Source organism: Miniopterus natalensis, chromosome 1, assembly GCF_054644295.1.
Source record: "Miniopterus natalensis isolate mMinNat1 chromosome 1, mMinNat1.hap1, whole genome shotgun sequence".
In the NCBI taxonomy this organism is placed as follows: Eukaryota; Metazoa; Chordata; class Mammalia; order Chiroptera; family Miniopteridae; genus Miniopterus; species Miniopterus natalensis.
Window position 1 is genome coordinate 80,629,430 of NC_142081.1, and position 22,397 is coordinate 80,651,826.

General features: G+C 37.3%; 1 protein-coding gene across 1 annotated transcript in view; it reads left to right on the forward strand.

The window, feature by feature from the left end:
* TTC6 (tetratricopeptide repeat domain 6) overlaps positions 1–22,397 on the forward strand; it is a 188,265-nt gene that overhangs the window by 78,554 nt on the left and 87,314 nt on the right. Inside the window, exon 6 of the mRNA XM_087815319.1 lies at positions 21,889–22,030. Coding sequence (XP_087671445.1) covers positions 21,889–22,030 — 142 coding nt within the window. The remainder of the gene's footprint in view (positions 1–21,888; positions 22,031–22,397) is intronic.

Below are 22,397 nucleotides of genomic sequence, written 5' to 3' on the forward strand. Positions count from 1 at the left end.
TCTTGGCCATCTGTATGTCCTCTTTGGAGAAGTGTCTGTTCTTCCTTTTCCCATTTTTAAATTGAATGGTTTGTTTGTTTTTGGTGTTGAGTTGTATGAGTTCTTTATAAATTTTGGATATTATCCCTTTATCAGATGTAACATTGGTGAATATGTTCTCTCATTCAGTGGGTTGTCTTTGCATTTTGTTGATGGTTTCCTTTGCAGTACAAAAGCTTTTTAGTTTGAGGTAGTCTCATTTATTTTTTTGTTTCCCTTGCCTGAGGAGATATATCAGAAAATATATTGCTATGAGAAATGTCCAAGATTTTACTGCCTGTGTTTTCTTCTAGGATTTTTATAGTTTGAACCTAACATTTAAGTCTTTAATCCATTTGAGTTTATTCTTGTGTATGGTATAAGAAGGCAGCCTAAGGTCATTTTTTTTGCACGTATCTGTACAATTTTACCTACACCATTTATTGAATAGACTATCTTTATCCCAGTGTATGTTTTTGCCTCCTTTGTCAAGTATTAATTAACCATAAAGGTGTGGGTTTATTTCTGGGCTCTGTTCTGTTCCATTGATCTATATGTCTGTTTTTATGCCAGTACCGTGCTGTTTTGATTACTATGGCCTTGTAGTATAGTTTGATATCAGGTAGCATGATTCCTTTAACTTCAATCTTTGTAAGATTACTATTGCTATTTGGGGTCCATATAAATTTTTGGTAAATTTTGTCTAGTTTTGTCTTTTTCCATTTTTCCCCTGTACATACACAGTCTAGGTGTCTTTAGTTCCTGTCATTAACACGAACCGTGCCCTATCATAAGGTAACGTTAGTAGTTTATGGTTCCCAAAGAGTGTCATATACCATTGTCTCATTTGTTCTTCATAACAACTCTGGAGTGCAGATGTTAAAGTTGAGGCTCACAAAAATCAAGTAAGTTTGCCTGGGTTATACAACTAAGAAATCACAGATTTGGGACTTGGTCTTAGATTTCACTATCATTGGGCATGCTTGGGTCTAGATATCATGTACAAAAGTCATTACCTCTGGAGTTTCTTCCATTTCTCCTTGTGTCTCACTTTCTTTTGAATCTGAGCATTCTTTTGTGAGGAGTACAAAAGAGAGGAGAAAAGAGAAGTGGCCAACATTTATTTAGCAGTAATTATATTTTTACTACTGTGCTGTGTGCTTTGCATCTTTCCTATTTAAATCTATCACCCCCTTAAGGAGCCTTTCTAGAGTTTTTCCCCTAATTGCCCTTCGCATTAAATTTTAATACCCCAGATATAATGTACATGTTTGTGGTCCTGCATAGCTGTGCTCTATACGTAAAAAGAGTAAGCTTATATCACCCCTTCACAAGGCACCAATTTTCACCCCTTGGGGGCAATGTCACCTGCCTATTGAGAATGTATACTTGCTCTAAAGTCTCTTGCCTTTTAAAAGATATGCTAGGGATCCTGAAAAATCATCTCCTACACATTTTAAGAATATTAAAAATATTAAACATAAACAAGTTTAAATAGAAATATCTTCAGTATTATATTTTAACCATCTGAGGTCTGTAGAATAATATTTTAAAAGATCACTTTTAAAATTACACTATCACAAAATTATTAGTAATTTATCTACACTTTTCATGGAATATTCTGAGCCCATTTCCTCAAACTTGACTTTTAGTAAAAATTATAACACTTTACTGCCATTTTCCATGGTTTAAAATAATCTGTTTTTCCTGTTTAATAATCACAATCAGATTCAATTTGAGTCCCTAAAAAGAGGTCATTCTTATGTTTATTTTCTGTTTAGGCAAAAAGATTTACTTTTAGGATTTGTTATTTATAACTTTACATATCTAAGTCTTTTAGTTTTAATTTATCAAGTCAATATTTGCTATATTTTTGAAAAAATATGCAAAGAATTTTGGAAATTTCAAACCTGCTCCATTATCTCTGGCCAAAAGTAGCAGTTTTATGTGATATTCTTTGGAATATCTCTTAAAAGCCTAAAGCTGAGAGTAGAAAATAAAGACATAAACATAATCTAATAGTCATGAAACTACTATTTTGAGTCATTTCCATTAGCAATCTGCAAACAAAAGATCATTTTGAGGAGTTATAGCTTCTATTAATCATGCAAAGTGTTAAAAATACTGGTTTCTTTCTAATTTGGATTTTTTTCCTTTAAGTAGATCTCACTCTCTGTTTTCAAGAAAGTCAATAAATGTTCTATTTGATGATGATAATTTAGTTCTTGGCAGTTTGTTCCTAAGTACCAAATAAGAAGTTCATTTAAGTACTGAATATTTAATTCTCTGGCATACATCTCTTGAGGGTTACCTTGCTACACATAGCTTAACCTTTACAAAATATATCTGTCTGATAAGCCTGCAAGTTCAGAGAAATGTATACTTTTTTCTGCACTAACAAGTATTCTCAAGTAAGGCCATTGTAAACAGAAAATGAATGCCCTTACACTTGGTATCTTTTGGGGTTTTCTGTGTAATAAACTGTTCACTACAAAGGATAATAATACTTGTGTTGTGTAATTTTAATGCTTTCCTAATTCTGTATATAGTAATTATTATTTGTGGCAAACACAAAGGGTATGTTAATGGAATAGCATGGGTACATATTTTAGTTTATTTAAAATAATGTATTATTCAAAGTTAAGTTTATTTTGCTAAACAACAATTTTGATGGCAACTCTAAAATACTTTATATTGTTCAAATTTTTGCTTTCAAAATGTCTGTATTGAAAGAGAACTTCATAGACATTTAATTAGAATCCTTAGCATGGAATATTTTATTTTATTTATTTTATTTTATTGTTCAAAATATTACAGATGTCCCTTTTTCTCCCCGTTGACCTCTTCCACCCAGCACCCACCCCCCTACCCAGTTCCTCATCATACCATTGTCTGTGTCCTTGGGTTATGCATTTATGCATATAAATTCTTTGGTTAATCTCTCCCCCCAACCCCCCACCTTCCCTCTGAGATTCAGCAGTCTGATCCATGCTTCCATGTCACTGAATCTATTTTGTTCATCAGTTTATTAAGCTCTTTAGAGTCTACATGTAAGTGAGATCATGTAATACTTGTCTTTCTCTGACTGGCTTATTTCACTTAACGTAATACTCTCCAGTTTCACCCATGTTGTTGTAAAGGGTAAGAGATCCTTCTTTTTTACAGCTGCATAGTATTCCACGGTGTAAATGTCCCACAGCTTTTTTATCCACTCATCTACTGATGGGCACTAGGGCTATTTCCAGATCTTAACTATTGTAAATTGTGCTGCTATGAACATAGGGGTGCATATATTCATTCTGATAAGTGTTACAGGATTCGTAGGATATATTCCTAAAAGTGGAATCACTGGGTCAAAAGGCAGTTCCATTTTTAAGTTTTTGAGAAACCTCAATACTGTTATCCATAGTGGCTGCACCAGTCTGCATTCCCACCAGCAGTGTACTAGGGTTCCCCTTTCTCTACATCCTCAGTAGCATAAGTCATTTGTTGATTTGTTGATGGAGCCATTCTTCCAGGTGTGAAGTGGTACCTCATTGTGGTTTTAATTTGCATCTCTCTGATGATTAGTGACATTGAGCATTTTCTCATGTGTCTCTTGGCCATCTGTATGTGCTCCTTGGGGAAGTGTCTATTCAGGTCCTTTGCAATTTTTTAATTGGGTTGTTTGTCTTCCTCTTGTTGAGTTAAATGAGTTCTTTGTACACTTTGGAAATTAGCCTCTTATCAGATACATCCTTGGCAAATATGTTCTTCCATACCGCGGGGTTCCATTGTATTTTGAGGCTGATTTCTTTGATGTCGTCCATTTTGTTTATTTTTTCTTTTGTTTCTCTTGCCCTAGGAGATGTATCAGTGAAAATTCCATTACATGAGATGTCTGTGATTTTACTGCCTATGTTTTCCTCCAGGATTTTTATGGTTTCACGATTTACATTTAAGTCTTTCACGATTTACATTTAAGTCTTTTATTACATTTTGAATTTTTTCTTGTGTATGAAGTAAGTTGGTGATCTAGTTTCATTTTTTTGCATGTACCTGTCCAGTTTTCCCAGCATCATTTACTGAAGAGGCTGTCTTTACTCCCTTGTATGCTCTTGCCTCCTTTGTCAAATATTAACTGACCATAATGGCGTGGGTCTATTTCTAGGGTCTCTGTTCTGTTCCATTGAGCTATATGTCTGTTGTTGTACCAGTACCAGGCTATTTAGATCACAATGGTTCTGTAGTATAATTTGATATCCAGTAAAGTGATCCCTCCTACTCTGTTCTTTCTCAAGATTGCTGTGGCTATTTTGGGTCTTTTTTGGTTCCATATAAATTTTTGGAATATTTGTTTTAGCTCTGTGAAATATGCTGTTGGTATTTTAATAGGAATTGCATTGAAGGTATAGATTGCTTTGGGTAGTATGGACATTTTAATGATGTTAATTCTTCTAATCCATGAACATGGTATATTCCTCCACTTGTTTAAATCTTCCTCTATTTCTTTGTTCAGTGACCTGTAGTTTTCTGAGTACAGGTCTTTTACATGATTGGTTAAGTTTATTCCTAGGTATCTTATTTTTTTAGGTGCAATGGTAAATGGTACTGTTTTTTTAGTTTCTCTTTCTGAGAGTTCATTGCTGGTGTATAAAAATGCTGTCGATTCCCAGGTGTTTATTTTTTATCCAGCTACCTTGCCAAATTCATTTAGAAAATCTAGTAGTACTTTGGTGGATTGTTTAGGGTTTTCTATGTACAATATCCTGTCATCTGTAAATAATGACAGTTTTCCTTCCTCCCTACCAATTTGGATACATTTATGTTTTATTTGTGTCTGATGGCTGTATCCAGGACTTCCAGTACTATGTTGAATAAGAGTGTTGAAAGCCGTCACCCCTGTCTTGTTCCTATTTTAAAGGGAAATGGTTTTAGTTTTCGACCATGGAGTATGATGTTGGCTGTAGGTTTGTTGTATATGGTCTTTATTATATTGAGGTATGTTCCCTCTATTCCCACTTTGCTGAGAGTTTTTATCAAAAAGGGGTGCTGGATTTTATCAAATGCTTTTTCTGCATTTATTGATATAATCATATGATTTTAGCCCTTCATTTTGTTTATGGGATGTATCACATTTATTGATTTGTGGATGTTATACCAGCCTTGAAACCCCAGGATAAATTCCACTTGGTCGTGGTGTATGATCATTTTAATGTATTGCTGGATTGGGTTTGTCAGTACTTTGTTGAGGATTTTAGCATCTATGTTCATCAGGGATATTGGCCTGTAATTCTCTTTTTTTGTAGTGTCTTTATCTGGTTTGGGGATTAGGATGATGCTGGTCTCATAAAAAAAGGTTGGGAGTTTCCTCTTGAATTTTCTGGAATATTTTGAGGAGAAGAGGTGTTAATTCTTCTTTGAATGTTTGGTAAAACTCTCCTGTAAATCTATATCCCCAGACTCTTGTTTGCTGGGACTTTTTTGATTACTGCTTCAATTTCATTAGCTGTTATCAGCTTATTTAGGTTTTCTGACTCTGATTCAGCTTTGGAAGATTGTATGCTTCTAGGAATTTATCCATTTCACCCAGGTTTTCCAGTTTGTTGGCATATAGTTGCTCATAGTATTTTCTTACAATTCTTTGTATTTCTATTGGGTCAGTTGTTATATTGTTTCTTTCATTTCTGATTTTGGGTCCTCTACTTTGTTTCATGGTGAGTCTGGCTAAGGATGCATCAATCTTATTTATCTTTTCAAAGAACCAGCTCTTGGTTTCATTGTTTTTTTGTATTTTTTTTTTTTAGTCTCTATGTCATTAATTTCTGCTCTGATCTTTATTATTTCCTTCCTTCCATTTCCTCAGGACTTTTCTTGCTGTTCTCTTTCCAATTCTTTTAGTTGGTGTGTTAGATGCTTTTGTAGAGCTTTTTCTTGTTTCTAGAGGTGTGTCTGTAATGTTGTGAACTTTCCTCTCAGAACTGCTCTCACTGTGTCCCATAGATTTTGGGTTGTTTTCTGTTCATTTTCTTTTTTTTTTTCTCAGGAAGAGTTTGATTTCTTCCTTGATCTCATTGCTACCCCATTCGTTGTTTAATAACATGCTATTTAGCTCCCATGTGTTTGTATATATTTGAGTTTTTGTATAGTGGTTTATTTCTAGTTTTATGGCATTGTGAACCAAGGAGATGCTTGATATGATGTCAATCTTGTCGAACTTGTAGAGACTTGCTTTGTGCCCTAACATGTGGTTTATTTTTGAGAATGTTCCATGTGCACTTGAGAAGAATGTGTATTCTGCTGCTTTGGAATGAGGTGTTCTGTAAATGTCAATTAAATCCATTAGATCTAGTGTGTCATTTAATGTTTGTGTTTCCCTGTTGATTTTGGTCTTGATGATTTGTCCAATGATGACAGTGGGGTGTTAAAGTCCCCCACTATGATTGCGCTGCTGTCTATCTTCCCCTTAAAGTCTACCAAGAAATCTTCTGTACATTTAGTTGCTCCTATATTGGGTGCATATAAATTTCTAAGGGTTATTTCCTCCTGTTGGATTGATCCCTTTAGTATTATGTACTGACCTTCTCTGGCTCTTGTTATGGTCTTTATTTTGAAGTCTGTTTTGTCAGAAATAAGTATTGCTACTCCAGCTTTTTTTTCATTTTCATGGAAAATTATTTTTCACCCCTTCACTTTCAGCCTATGTAAGTCTTTTGCTCTCAGGTGGCTCTCTTGTAGACTGCATATATTTGGACCCTGTTTTCTTACCCATTCAGCTACCCTATGTCTTTTGATTGGAGCCTTTATTCCATTTACATTTAAGGTTACTATTGAGATACACTTATTTAATGCCATTTTCTCCCTTTATGCTGATGTACCTTTCTCTCAATATTTCCTTTTCTTCTTAATGCATTCCTTATATCATTTCTTGCAGTGCTGGTTTGGGGGTACTGAACTCCTTTAGCCTTCTTTTGTCTAGGAAGCTCTTTCTTTCACCTCAATTTTAAATGATAGCCTTGCTGGTAAAGCAGTCTTGCTTGCACATTCTTGCTTTTCACTACTTTGAGAGCTTCCTACCACTTCCTTCTGGCCTGAAGTGTTTCTGTTGAGAAATATGCTGTCAGCCTTATGGGGGTTCCCTTGTAGGTCACTGCTTGTCTCTCTCTTGCAGCCCTTAATATTTTCTCTTTGTCCTTGACATTTGCCATTTTAGTTATGATGTGTCTTGGAGTGGGTCTATTTGGTTTCCTCTTGCTTGGAACCTTCTGTGCTTCCTGAACTTGTGTGATTTCCTCCCTTATCAGCCTAGGGAAGTTTTCTGTCATTATTTTCTCCACCAAGTTCTCTATCCCTTGCTCACTTTCCTCCCCCTCTGGAATCGCTTTGATGCAAATGTTGTTTTGCTTCATGTTGCCCCAAAGCTCCCTTAGACTGTCCTTATGCTTTTTAAGAGTTTTTTCTTTTTGCTGCTCTGATTGAGTGTTTTTTTCTACCTCATCTTCTAATTCACTTATTTTATCCTCTGCTTCGTTGAGCCTGCTTTTAATTTCTTCCAGCATATTCTTGATATCAGATATAATTTTCTTCATTTCTGCCTGGTTCTTATTTATGATATCTAGCTCCTTTTTCATGTTTTGACTAAGGTCCTGGACTTTTCCACTAAGTGTCTTGTTGTTCCTGTTAATTTCCTTGAGCATCTTTATAACCATTACACCGAACTGTATTTCTGATGACTTGTTTTAACTCCATCTCATCAAGGTCTTTTTCTGGTGATTTTCCCTTTTCTTTAGTTTGGGGGGGGGGGGGTTGTTTATTTGCCTCCCCATTTTGGTGGCTCTTTGTGTTTGTACCTGTATATTAGATATATTTGCTGTCTCCCAGTCTTGTGGGGTGGCATTTTGTATTGTGAGTCCAGTGGAGCCCAGAGGTGTGTTTTCCTTATACTTCTGAGCTCTTTGCTCTAGGCGTGTCCCTTTTGTGGGTGTCCCTTTTGTGGGTTCTTTGGGCTGTCCTGTTGAGATTGGGTCTATATTGTTGTTTCCCCATTCTTGGGAGGACTTTCCTCTCAGGTTGGCTAACTGTGTGGCTCAGTTCCAACCATGTTGTGTTAGCTGTTCTACAGGTGTTGGCAAGGCAAAAGAAAACACAACTAAAGTTCTAGGAATCAAGCAATATCTTACTAAACATCCTGACAATCACAATGAGAACATCCCAAGAGAAAGTAGAATTGTGAAGTGAAGTGAGAACACACATGCTAAAGCAAAAAAACAAACAAAAACAAAAACAAAAAAACAGAAAAAAAGAGAAAAATATATATATATATAGAGAGAGAGAGAGAAAAGAATAGTATTGCCAATACAGAAGAAAAATTAAAAATATTAATAATAAAATAAAAAGTAAAAAATAGAGAAGCTACTGGGAGATAAAAAGGGGATAGAAAAGATTCTGAAAGAAGGGTGAGCAAAAAGTTGAGGGTAGAGCATAGGAATAGGAAAATAGTTGAAAAATAAAAAATAAAAATACAATAAAGAGACAAACAGAAACAAACAAAAAGACTGGAAGACAGAAAATAAAAGGGGAGATAAAGAGAAAACTGTTATGCCAATGGAACTAGAAGAGAGAGAGATAAAGCAAGGGCATGGAGGGAGTCCAGTAAGAGATATGGTGGAAACTATAGAGGAAAGCATTAAACTTATTGGTTATAATGATAATATCCCAGCAATTAAGCAGAGAATATCAAGAAAATCTTGAGAGTTGAACATAAAAAAAGCAAAAAAATAAAAACAAGCAAAGCAAAACAAATTTTTAAAAAATTAATTAAAAAATTAAAAACAATTAAAAAATTTAAAAAGAAAAATTTTTCTTTTCACTCATTTTTCTAAAAATAAATAAAAACAGTCAATCAGGTGAGTTTCATCTGGGCAGCTGTTTATGTTGTCGGAGGCTTGCTGTTTTGTGTGCTGATTTCGGTCCTCCTGGGAGGTATTGTGTATCAGCCAATGTCAGGAGCTGTCTAGGTTTGGCTCTGGTGTCCTTAGTTGGTGGATCTGAGGCTCTCTGTGGACCACCTCCACTTGTCAACTATTTTGCCTCCCTCTGTGGTTGCCTGCTCTTACTCCAGAGTCTTTGGGAGTCTTTAGTGTGCAGGCCGCCTAATGTAGCTCAGGACATTGCTCCCCTTAGAGGTTTCGCTGTCAGGCACTCACTGTGAGGAAGTCAACCTCTGCTTCAAAATCAACTCCTCAGTCTCTACCTTATCCTCCAGTTCTGATTCCCCATACAGTCACCTGCTGCAGGTTCAGACCGAATTCAGCCTGTTGCCTTTTCTGTATGGGCAGTTTCAGCAGCCTGGGCTCAGTGCGTTTGATTAAAAAAAAAGTCTAGTGAGCACTTTGCCTGCCTACCCTCCAGAAGGGGTTTTAAGCTTTTCCTCCAGTTCCCAAACAATAGTCCCTGAGAGTCTTATTCTTGTATTGTCATCCTGTGAGCTGATCTCCCTTCCGCCTTAAGGCTGTGCCCCATGGGAGATATCTGGGGCTTCAGTGAGCTGAACCAGCTTCTTTCCTATTGGGGGTGATCCAAGCCTACAGGAGAGGTAGGCATGCTCCGCCCCCCTTTCCCAGATCTGGTTGGCTGATTGCACTGGGCACTTATTTCAAACTCTTCACTATGCAGACACAAATCCCAGCTTTCACTGGTCTGTCTTCCCAATGCAAGCCAGGAAGGTGGATGCCCATTCAGCAATCAAAAACTCAAAAACGCACAAAGCAACACACAGGCAGAGAACCCACCCCAGGAGGTCCCATCACCCCCAGGTGCCCTGGTGCCAAGCAGGAAGAATCACAAAGTGAGCCCCACACAGCTCTCCTGCACAGCTGATCTCAATAAAGCTGGTGCGGCTCCTTGTATGCTCTCCTGGCTCCCTTCAGAGCAGGTCAAAAATCCCCAATTTGCCACACCTGGCAGTTCTTGTGGCTAGAGACCCAATCTGCTCCACTTGCAGCTCTGGGGGCTGGAGTCCCGATCTGCCCTGCTGGTGGCTCTGGACCCTCTCTGGTGGCAGGAGGGCTCTCTTCCCCTTCCCTACGCCACACAGATCGAATGCTTTCTGGGGTTCTACACAATGCTTTACAGGAAGGCAGAGGATCCCTGTATGTCGCTGCTCAGTTTAGCCCTCTGGCCCTTTTCTATTTGGGAGCCACATACTATGGGACAGCTTTTCCTATGGTCAACAACTGGTGTGGAAGATTCCTGTCCCAGCAGCCATTAGAAGCTTTGTTTCACTGGGAAGGCGTGGTCTCCCCCTCCTGGGCACACTGTTCCCCTGGGTCCCTTTGTACTCCGCACAGAGGCCCTCCTTCCCTTCCCCTCTGCTGCAGGTTTGAGATCCCAGCTTTTGGATGTGGGTCCACACTCCCAAGGGGCGGGAGCTTTGTAGCCTCTAGCCCTAGGTCTTAGGAGCCCAGCACAGGCTTCAAGGGGGACTCACACTTTCTACACATCCCCCTTACCAAACTCTATGATGTTTTTTCAGTGATCTCTACTTGAAATATGTCCACTCAGGTATATTTCTCTGGTTTTTCCATGCTGGTTATGCAGTATTTTAGTGGTAAATCAAGTTCATGGCTGGGAGCAAGGGCACTCTGCGTCTTGTCACTGTGCCGCCATCTTCCCCCTCCCTTAGCATGGAATTTTAGATTTTGAGATTTAAAATAAGGGAGATCACTAAAGGTACTTAAACACCTAGATTAATATTAACACTTTGGTTCACAGCCTCTGAACAGCTCCTGTATGTGTATGTATGGCATTAAACTATGTATGACATTCTATTGAAGGGTCTTTTTCACTCAAGGTTATGTGTGAACATTGAAATTATTTAATGTTATTCACTAACAACCAAGCAGCAGTGTAAGAAAATTCCTAGGTGTGGATCTGTTTATTAAACTTTTTATTTTCAGAATGTGATACGTATTGCTGACCTTCTTTCCAGAAAAATTATACCAACTTACGCACTTACCAACAATTTATGACACTGTTACTTCCTTTCGCCCTGTCAAACTACTAATTGTTGATCTTTATTTTTTCTAATCTGAGCAGGAAAAACATCTTTATTATTTTTTAAATTTATTTCCAGTAATGATGAACACATTTTTACATGTCTCTTGCCTATTTTTTCTCCTTTTGAGAATTACCAATTCATATTCTGTTAGTCTATCAATCATCTTTTTCTCATGGGGTAAGAGATCTTATATTAAAGATTTTAATGGGCATATATTGTAGATTTCTTTTTGCTTTGTTGTTTGCTTTTCAGTATGTTTATGATGTTTTATGCTATATAGAAGTTTTAATTTTTATATAGTAAAACTCAGCAATTGTTTATGTGTTCTTGGTGTCATTCTTAGAAAGAGCTTTTCTACTCTTAAATTTAAATGTATTCTCGCATATTTTCATCTACTAATTCTGTGTCTTTCTTTAAAAAAAATTAAATCTCTGATAAGAAGAACAAGCATTATTGTTTTCCCAAGTGACTAGCCAATTGCATAATACCATTTATTCAATAAACCCACTTTTCCTCACTAGCTTGAAATGCCAGCTTTGCATGCCTTAAATTTCAATGTGTTATTGAATCTATTTATGGACTTATGTTCTATTTCACTGACTTGTCTATGTAAAATTGCTTGTGTATTTTGTTGATCCACCATTAATAAAGAGAGTTAACAAAAACGCTGTTCTACAAAAATTAGCTGACCTTCCCAAATTAGGTACCCCTTATAGTCCGCAGACCTAACATTCAAATTGGCTTCAAATCACAAGGGAAATTCCTAGTCATTTTTTTAAAAAGTAGACAGACTTTTAATTTTATACATTAAAACAACAGCAACTACAACGATATTGGAAAACTGAAGTTTAAGTGTCAGAATTCAGTGTTTAATATTATTTATTATTTTGCTACAAAATAATAAAAAATACAATATTTTAGCAAATATGCAAAAATATGCAAGAAAAAGTAAAAGAAAAACAATTACTCAAAATCTTGCTGTCCAGAGGTAATGTTGCTTACACTCTGAAATATATGAGTCCAGACTTTCTATATGTGGATACATCATATTTATTTGGATTAATGCTGTGAACATAATGTTTTGTCACCTGATTTTTAAAACTTATTATGTTGTGATTATCTTTCCATGTCAAGAACTACAGGTCTGAATAGTCACTTAAAGTGATCGGTAAATATTTTTTGTGTACCTACTATGTGGCAGGCATAGAGTTAGGCACTAAGGAAGCTTCTACATACAAGAGAAACAGTCTCTGCTCTCAGAGAACTTGGAGACTAGCAGAGAAGAAAGGTAGTGAATTAATTATTGTAAATGTGACAATTAATATGCAGATGTGCAGGGTGCTGTGGAAACATGGAAGAAGAGTTCCTCATTATTTTGGGAGGTTTGAGGAAATGATACTTAAATTGAAACCTGACGAATGAATAGAAGATAGCTAGGAGGAGGGGAAAGAATATTTTTTTATGTCTCTGCTACTCAAAAGTATAGCCCACAGTCTAGTGGCACCAACATTACCTGGGAAAATATTAGAGATGCACATTGAAGTTTGGAGTACTTGCTGTGGACAGACAACTGGAACTTATCTGAGAACTGGAAAGAAGTCCAGCATTAGAGAACAGGAGGAGCATGATGCAACTGAAGCTGGAGAAGAGGCAAGAGTCTCATTATATAGGATTCTATAAATGGCCTGTATGTGTTTGTTTAGGGTATGTGTGTGAGATCTTGGGGCTTGGGGGAGAGATTCTTTTAAAAAATTTTTTTAATTGTTGACAGTATTACAGATGTCCCCCATTTTCCTCACCTTTTTCCCCCTCCACCCAGCCCCTGCCCCACCCCAGGCCTTCACCATCCTATTGTCTGTGTCCATAGGCTATATATATGAACGTATAAAAATTCTTCGGTTAATTTCTTCCCATCCCTCCCCATCCCCACCCCCCTGAGGTCTGTCAGTCTGTTCCATGCTTCCATGCCTCTGGACCTATTTTGTTCGTCAGTTTATTTTGTTCACTAGATTCCACATATAAGTAAGATCATGTGATATTTGTCTTTCTCTGACTGGCTTATGCCACTTAGCATAATAATCTCCAGGTCCATCCATGCTATCTCAAAGGGTAAGAGATCCTTCTTCTTTATAGCTGCATAGTATTCCATGGTGTAAATGTACCAGAGCATTTTTACCTACTCATCTACTGATGGGCACTTGGGCTGTACCCAGATCTTAGCTATTGTAAAGGGAGAGAGATTCTTATTCCCAGTGTATTGGGAAGCCATTGATAGCATTAAAAACTTATCTTTATTATTGAAAGTATTACAGCTGTCCCCCTTTTTCCCCCATTGACCCCCTCCACCCAGCCCTCACCCCCCAGCCCTCACCACCCTATTGTCTGTGTCCATGGGTTAAGCATATAAGTTCTTTGGTAAATCTCTCCCCCTTAACTGCCCCCCTTCCACCCCTGCCTTCCCTCTGAGATTCATCAGTCTGTGCCATTCTTCTATGTCTCTGGACCTATTTTGTTCATCAGTTTATTTTGTTCATTAGATTCCACATGAGAGTGAAAACGTGTGTTTTTTGAGGAAGAATGACATGAACAGATTTACTTTAAGATACCACAGTTCTCATCTTGACTTTTCAGTAGCATTTGGCACAGATGCATTTGCTTCCTTACAACATTTTCATTTCTTGACCTCTGAGACCACGTTCTCTCTCGGTTCTCTTCCTGCCCCCCTGGCTGTGCGTCCTCAATCTCCCTTGCTGGCGTCTCATCTCTTGACTTCAAAACATTGAAGTGCCCTGAGCTTATCCTGGGACCTCTTTCCCCCGGCCTATACTCTCAAAGTGACCTTATCCAGGACCATGGCTTTAAATACCATCTATAGGCTGATGATGGCCATTTACTAAGATAAATGCGTAAGGATATTCATTGTCCTTATAATAACAGAAAGCTGGAGACAACTTCAGTGTTCATCAGTGGAAGACTTTTCATGGTGCATTTAGTGATGGGATGGGTTGCAGTCATGATCAAGAATGAGGCAGAGCTCCGTGCGCTGAAAGGAGGTAGGACTAAATACTATGTACATTGGTAGTCATCATATGGAACCATTTTGTGTCGAAGGAAATTCAAGAAACTGTTAGTTGTGGTCCTGTTTTCATTGTAGATTATACACTAAATACATAAAACGTGAAACTGCTTTCTCTTATTTTGTGCTTTATTCACGTGGTGTATGTTCGCCCTTCCTTTTATTTTTAATCTTTCTTATTTGTTTCCCTTGTAGATTGCATAGACTTGAATTTTTGAAGCCAGTCAGAAATTTTTTGTAATAGATTGAATCATTCCATATTAATTTATTGTTGTATCAGATGGACTTGGTATTATTTTTGTCATCTTATTCTGTATTCTTTTTTTCTTTTTTGGTTCCGTGCTATTTCTTATAATCTGTCATATTTGTCAACATTTGTCTATGTGTTTTTGTTTGTTTGTGTCATTATTTGATATATGTTTTAAGATAGAAATCTGAAGCCAGCTTGTTTTTATTTGCTTGTGATTTGTTTTTCCTCCACTCCTAGATGTTTATAGGATTTAAAATTTTGCCTTAAATGAAATAATTTCACTAGCATATGTGTGGAGCGTATTGCTTTTTAATTAATATTTCTTGGTACATGGAAAAGCCTTTTGATATGCAAATACAGCTCTTCAGTTTAGGGCTTTTTCTGTTTTATTTTGAGTAGTGTTTCCATTCTATTTATTTGGTGCATTTCTTCAGGAATATCAATTAGCCACATTGGATCTTCATTATCAACCCTCCACAGTTTTCATCTCTGCTTACATTCATCTCTCAAACCTTTGTTCCACATCAGTGGTTTCATTTCCTGAGTCATAAATTTTAAAAATTCCTTCTAACTACAATTTTAATACAGTTGTGGCATTTTTCTATTTTTTCTTAATTCTTCAACCTCTTAAGAAAATTAAGTCTTTTGTCTTATCTGAATTTTGTTCTGTTTTGTGAAAGCATTTAAAAAATTGCCTTGACAAAACCAACCCTTTCTCTTTAATTTCTATAATAAATCTTTTTCAGAAGGATATTTTTCATATAACTTTTTGAATGATATATTTCTTTCTTCTACTTTGCAGACTCTCTTCATAGAACTCATATTTGATTTTTGTGTACTCACCTTTGAGTGAAGTTAGGTCATGTCCGGCTACCCAAAGTTAATATTGGGTAGGTTTACCTGACATTTATTGACTGTTCATCTGGGAGGCATTAGAATACTACTTTTAGACCATAAGTGGGAGAACCAGAAGATGCAAGTTTATATTACTAATTTAGTCATTCAGAATTCTGGAGGGTGTTGGGAGTGGGATAGGGCAGGATCTGAAAATTTTGCCTGTACAATTTTTCTCTGTGCTCGTTAAAACAACTGTAGTAGAGGCTGACCTTTTACTATTGGTTTTCTATATGATAAAGATTATTTTAGGGTTTTTTTCTGTGCATGCATATGTATTTTATATACATACATCTTTAAAAAAATGACACTAAAGCCCGGCTGGAGGGGCTCAGCGGTTGAGCTTCGACCAATGATCTGGGTGATGGAGGTTTGATTCCCAGTCAGAGCACATGCCTGGGTTGAGGTCTCGATTCCCAGCAGGGGACGTGCAGGAGGCAGCCAGTCAGTGATTCTCTCTCATTATTGATGCTTATTTCTCTCTCTTCCTCTCCCTTCCTCTCTCTGAAATCAATAAAGACATATTTTTAAAAAATGACATTAAAGATATTTTGACACTTATTTCTTTGAAGATTTTTTTTTAAACTGAAAGGCAGTTGAGTAATTATTTTGACTCACTGTCTCTACTACTTATAGTTTACAAATTGACTATATAAAGTATGCTTCCAGTCTAAAGGTTTTATCTGAACCCCACAAATAGAGTAATAATATTTGAATAGGAAAAAAGCATCTATTAAAAAATGCATTGAGGTACAACTGTAATGTAATTTAGTTTTAACAACTCCATGTAGTAGATTAAATCATTGCATTCCCCAAAGGAAGGATATATGGTTCAGAGATAGTCTAGTCCACGTATATAGAGAGCTGGTAAGAGCTAGAACCCAGGTCTCACTGATTCTAAATGTGGCTTCCATTATATCCCACTGTTTTGTGAACTTGCGAAGACCCTCACTTCTCATTTTTTCTCTTTATGCTTCATCCAAATACTCATCCTCATCTTGTTTTCAGAACAATCTTGCTATAAGCTAGGAAGAATCTGAGGCGCTCTAGTTGAATAATCTGAGATAAGCCTATGTTACTCACCCTTGCTGTTTTGGATTTGATCCACTGTGACCAATTTTGGAAGCAGAGTTTCTGCTCAGAATAGGGTGGATGTTCGATCTTATATTGCGTATTCCTTCTTAGAAACTGAAATCCTGTTTCTGGTTCCTGGGCCAGGGCTGGGGCCTCGATAACTGTGGGAGCCTTCCCTGATGTTAATTACCTAAATCCTGAAAGGCTGCTTGAAATTCTGCCTGGTTTCGCACTCCCGTCGCTGGTTGCCCCTCACTAGAACACTGTCCCGTGCTAGACCTTTCTGATGGCACTCGTAGTGCACCACCTGTGGTCCGTCGTATTGCATTTGGAATATTGTGTTCTGTCTTCTGCTCTGCATTTCCTTCCATGTGGGCACCTGCAACTGACTTTCCCCGCCAGTCCCCGTTTCCTGCGTTGTCCTGCCATTCCTCAGTGGCCGGGTTCAATCTTATCCTGCCTCACCACAACCCTTACTTGGCTTTGCTCCTTGCTGCATAATCCAGGGAATGACCCAAGATGCTATGCCACAACCCGTAAGACTTAATCCTTGTTTGCGGTCTAGCTAGTGATATGTGTCACAGAAGCACATATATTCAGAGCCATGAGACATCTTAGCCTTCCCCTAACCTAAACTACCTATATTTATGGATGAGGAAACGGAGGCAGAATTTTGCATCCTCAAACACAATTGGTGGAAGATTTAGAACTGTAATAAATAGTAACTGCAATAAGATTTCTATTATAGCCATCTTTAAAATTAGCCCCTACCTAAGTAGGCCCTATGTACATTTAAAAAAATACAGATTGGGATGACAAGAAGTCATTTCAGTATGTGCTATCAATATTTAATAGTATATTAGATTAGTATATTTTTGTTTTTATATGAAAATACCAAAAAAAAAAAAAAAAAGGAATTATTTGGACATTTATCTGATTTTATAACTGCCAGTGTGTGAAAGCTGGAATTTTTTGAAAGCACAGCGATGTGATTCCACCAGATGTCACTGTTTGCATGTAGCAATGAAGATACAATGATTAAAAATAACACCCCCCAATCATATTTTGCAAAAATATTACATAGTTCTACACTTATTCTTCTTTAGCTTTATTATTTTATTAAGACTATGCTCTCTGAATTTTTAAAAATTATTAAAAATATTCGTTACAGACCATGCAGATTTAAAGACTATACTAAAGAAAATTAGTTGTAATTTAGCATCTTCAAGAAGGAACTCCCAAAGTCTTTTCTAGATTTAGGAATTTGCTTTTCAAACAACATTTTTTGTAAGTTACTGTGTTCTCAATATTAGATTGTGACCCAATAAATGGGTTGTGAAATCAATTTAGTGGCATGCTACCAGCACTTTAAAAACCCCTGGAATAGAAAACTCTATTGGATGTAAGTATTACTTGGTGAAACCTTTGTACATGAACACTCTTAAAATATCCCTGTGTACATCTCCTTTGAGTTACATAAAAGTGATTGTGAGCTCCATCCTGTGAAGCCTCCCCCAGGTTTTGTACCCCAAGGAGCACAATTAAATCGCTAAGGAAGGGAGAATGAAGATTTGATGGGGGACTTGGAGTCAATCCAAGGAGGCGAGAGGGTTGTGGGAGAGAGAACTTTTCTCCATACTTTACACTACAGGACAGAGCTCATAGTCACTTCTATGTAACCCACAGAATATATGTGCAGAGATTTTTAACATGTGCTCACAGCTTAGTACAAATGTTTTCCGAACTTTTTTTTGACAGCAACCTACAATAAGAAATACATTTTATATTTCTGGCCCCATGGGAGATTGATGTTGACTGGGAAGGAGATTTAACTCACTCCAGAGAGGAGGGTGCCTTTCCTTCATTCAATCTCTTTAATCATAATAACAGTAATGATTATAATATCAACCAGTTATTGAGCAGGTACTATGTACAAACTCACACATATATTATTTCTGAGCATTAGATCCTAAAAGACCTAATCACTGTTACCATATATAAATGAGGAAACTGAGACTTAGGAAAGAAAAGTGACCTACCCCCACATGGCATACCAAATGGCCAAACTGGGCTAAATCTTTGGTTTTAGCCTCATTCCAAAAGCTAACTCTTTCCACTATATCAGTGATTTTTTTAGGTTTCCCCTAAGGATAAGGACCACCTGCAGTGTTTGATTTGTGTACAAATTCTCAGGCTCTATCTCTAACCCACTGAATTAGAATCTCTAGAGGAGGAACCTGCGAAGCTATGGATTTGATAAGCATCCCAGCATCTTATGGTCAGGCTGTTTTAGGGAAGACTGCAGTGTATCAGTGGTTCTCCAACTTCAGCCTACATCAGGATCACCTGCAGGGCTGGTTAAAACACCTATGGCTGAGCCCCACATCCAGAGAGTATGACTCATTAGGTATGACAGGGTTCAAGATTTTTCATTTCTAGCAAGTTCCTATGTGATGCCAATAATGTTGGGTAGAGAATACACTTAGAGAACCACTGCAGCACATCACACTGACACATAGTTCTCAGTTCCCCAGGACAGGGTCTGGGGCTAGCTTTTGCTGTGGGATTTTTCTCGCTCAGCCAAAATTCAACAATACTTATTCAGTACCTAATACATTTGCACCCATGGGAAACAGAAAATGAATAAGAATTAATGTTGCCCTCCAAACCACTCTGTGATCGACTCTGAAAAAGATATATGGAATAAAATATATTTTATATTTTATAATGAAAGAACAGATCAAATGCAGCACGAAAACCAGGGAAGCAAAGATGAATTTTGACTGGGCAGAGGGGCATTATAAAGGTCACATGGAGCCCTGGCGAGTGTGGCTCAGTTGGTTGGAGCATCGTCCTGAACACTGAAGGGTGGTGGGTTCATTTCCCATTCAGGGCACATACCTAGGTTGCAAGTAAGATCCCCCATGGGGGCACATATGGGAGGCAACTGACCAATGTTTCTCTCTCTCTCTCTTCTTTCCCTTCTCTCTAAAATAATCAATAAAACATATCCTCAGGTGAGGATTTAAAAAAAACCCTCATGGAGGAGTTGAGATCTGAAAGCATTGTTTTAATCACTGTATTGTAATTTGGTTTGCCTGTCTCCCTTGTTACCCCTGTAGTGATCTCAGCACCTAGAGCACATTTTGCAGGGTAAATGTAGGTTGGGCCAGGTGTTAGGGGAGGGAAGTAGGATTGGCAAGGTAGGTGGTGCCCAGATGTGGAGGACCCTGAATGCCAGGCACAGGAGCTCAGGTTTTTTACTGTGAGTGTAGTCATTAAAGTATTTGGAAAGGGAGTGACTGATGATAACTGTCAGGGGTATATAGCGTGGTTGGAGGAGGGAGAGTTTGGAGCTAAGAGACCAGCAAAGATGATATCATAGGACTCAAATGAGAGAAAATGTAATGGACAGGAGCGACACTCTGGATGGAGAGGGATCAGTACTAATAATCCTATTGGAAGTCAGGGAGAGCCTGGAGTTGAAGAGATTTTCAATCTGAACAACTGAAATGGTGGTGCTTTCCAGGGGAGAAGTCTAGAAAGGACTGATTCTTCCCTCTGGAAATAAAGAAGGAAGCAGGGAAAATCTGTAGAATTTCAAAGTGATTCATCTTTGCCATACAAGAACAGTTGCTAACCTTGGGTAGCTTTTCGACTGTTTCTGCATTCCTGTCTACCAAAGCTATGAGTTCTAAAATGTCTAATGACTTCTTCTGCTTTTCTTCTAACCAACCAGAATTTTTTCAGTGTACATTTGGAATGTGAAAAGACAATAAGTTGTGAAAGATTCTTACTACCTTGTTTTTGGTGTAGGACCAGATAAAAATACAGCAGTCCCTCAAGATAGCTTCTTAAGTCACTCCTCTCTTCCCTGATCTTAGAAATACTTTACTAATCTTGATGTATGTACTTTTCTGGTTCATTCTTGTAGCTCCTAGACCTTACCTTGTTCTTTGTTTTTCCTGGATATATTAGTCAAGACTCAGTTTCAGAAAAAAGAAATGTTTTTAACTATTTTAAACAAAAGGGGATTTAGTAATGGGAATTTAGTGTTTACAAAATCAATGGTAAGATTGGAAAATGGCCTTTATGCAGGGAGGGCTTCCAAAGTTGACTCACACAGCATCTTAACTGGCTCTGGGAGCTGCTACTTCTGGCATAGTCAGGGAGGTGTGAAATCTGGAAGCCAACACTGGCAACACACCACCTTAGCTGTGGGATGAGGTGATTTGTGTCACAACTTTTGTCTCTGGAGTCACACTATGCCTGTTGATATGCTCACTGGAAATTTAAAAATGCACACAAGAAGTAACTGGAACATTGCTACAGAACTCAGTGTTGCCATGATCACTTGCCAAAAAAACATCAGAACCTTCGGCCTTCCAAATTGTATGTGAGTGCATCTGGTTAGTGGATCTTAAATTATATCTAGGACATTGGCTGTAGGAGAGTTTTACCTGTCCACCCTCAGCAGTTTAGAAAAGCACATGAGAATTAGAATGGATTGGTTGTTGACTGGCAGTCTACTATATTCACCATACTGGGAGTCGAACTTTATCTTCTCTTTGAATTCAAATATTTGACTATGTGAAATAGGAAGCTTTTTTCATGACTCTGCTTTGACAATGCCCTGTCTTCTCCAGCCTAGCTTTGGGGGGGGGGGGGGGGCTGTTTTTGAACAGCTGATATGATGGAATTTGAAGGTTTCAGTAAGTTATTAATTAACTAAAGTCAGTTGGGTTTCTGTAAGCTTAGTCTTCACATTTGGTGGCTCATAATTGAATGTTCATATAATGATATATCAAAAAATTAGAGGCAGTATTGGTTTGAAATACTTCCATGTGAAATTGGCATAGCTATAGTTTGTATAGATTCACTTATTTTATATTTCTTTTACAGTAAGTGCTGCAACACAAGAATTAATGCATTTTTCAAGTGGTCTGGAAGTCAGTCATTAGTGGCACATTTTGCCTTCAAATTCTGATTTGGCTCATCTCTTAGGCTTAATTAAGGCTTTTGTTGATAAGTTTTGTACCTCACATATATCCTAATGTATATGCAGTTTGTAGCATAGAAGGAAACACCTGATGCTGTAAGAGTTTTCTGTTCAACCTAACAAGATATGAATCAATAAGAGAAAATTTTAATGTGAGAAGGGAGTTCTGCTAAGGCTGATCTTTGCCTCAGTCTAAGAAAAGAAGGTATTTTCTGTGAGTTTAGAGTTGGGAATTGGTTAGTGATCAGAAGGCACAGAACTTTTAATCTCTTTTGTAATCAGGTTTTTCATAGGGTGAATTTATTATTTCAATGTAGTAAAATAGAACCATCATAAAGGTTATGACTTAAATGCATATAGAATCAAACATAATTGTTTAATTATTTCCACTTTTGAGTTATCTGACTTCTGAACAATCTCTATTTAATAGTTATCCAATGTCTGTGTACTTATCTCAACAGAGATATGCAATGAGAGCAAATGTCTTTTGCTTTATCAGTGACTTAAAAAAGAAATTTATTGTTTTTGTCACACTGTAGAGTACTGCAAGGAATCCCTGTTATGGGTGACAACCAAGCATATGTTCCCATCCTTCCAACACCACCAGGGATACCACCTGAATTGGCACAAGAAACTAGACAGCATGCTCTCCACTCACACCTACAACTCTCTGGAGAAGAAGTAAGAACTTTCTTTAATAGCAGTTTTCTCTATCTCACAGGTTCTCAAACTTTTAAATTTCAGGGCCCTTTTTTTACTCTTAAAAATTATTGAAGACCTCAATAATTGTTTATGTGGGTTATATCTATTGGTATTTACAATGTTGGGAATTAAAACTGAGAAAATGATGTGTTTAATTTTTGTTTATTAAAAACAACAGTAATGAAGTCACATATGTTAACATAAATAATGTGTTTTTATGAAAAATAATTATATTTTTAAACAAAAAAATTGAAGAGAAAACCAGGATTGTTACTTTTTTCAAAAATCTCTAATGTCTGGCTTAATAGAAGATGGTTGGATTCTTATGTCTGCTATTTTTTTTTAT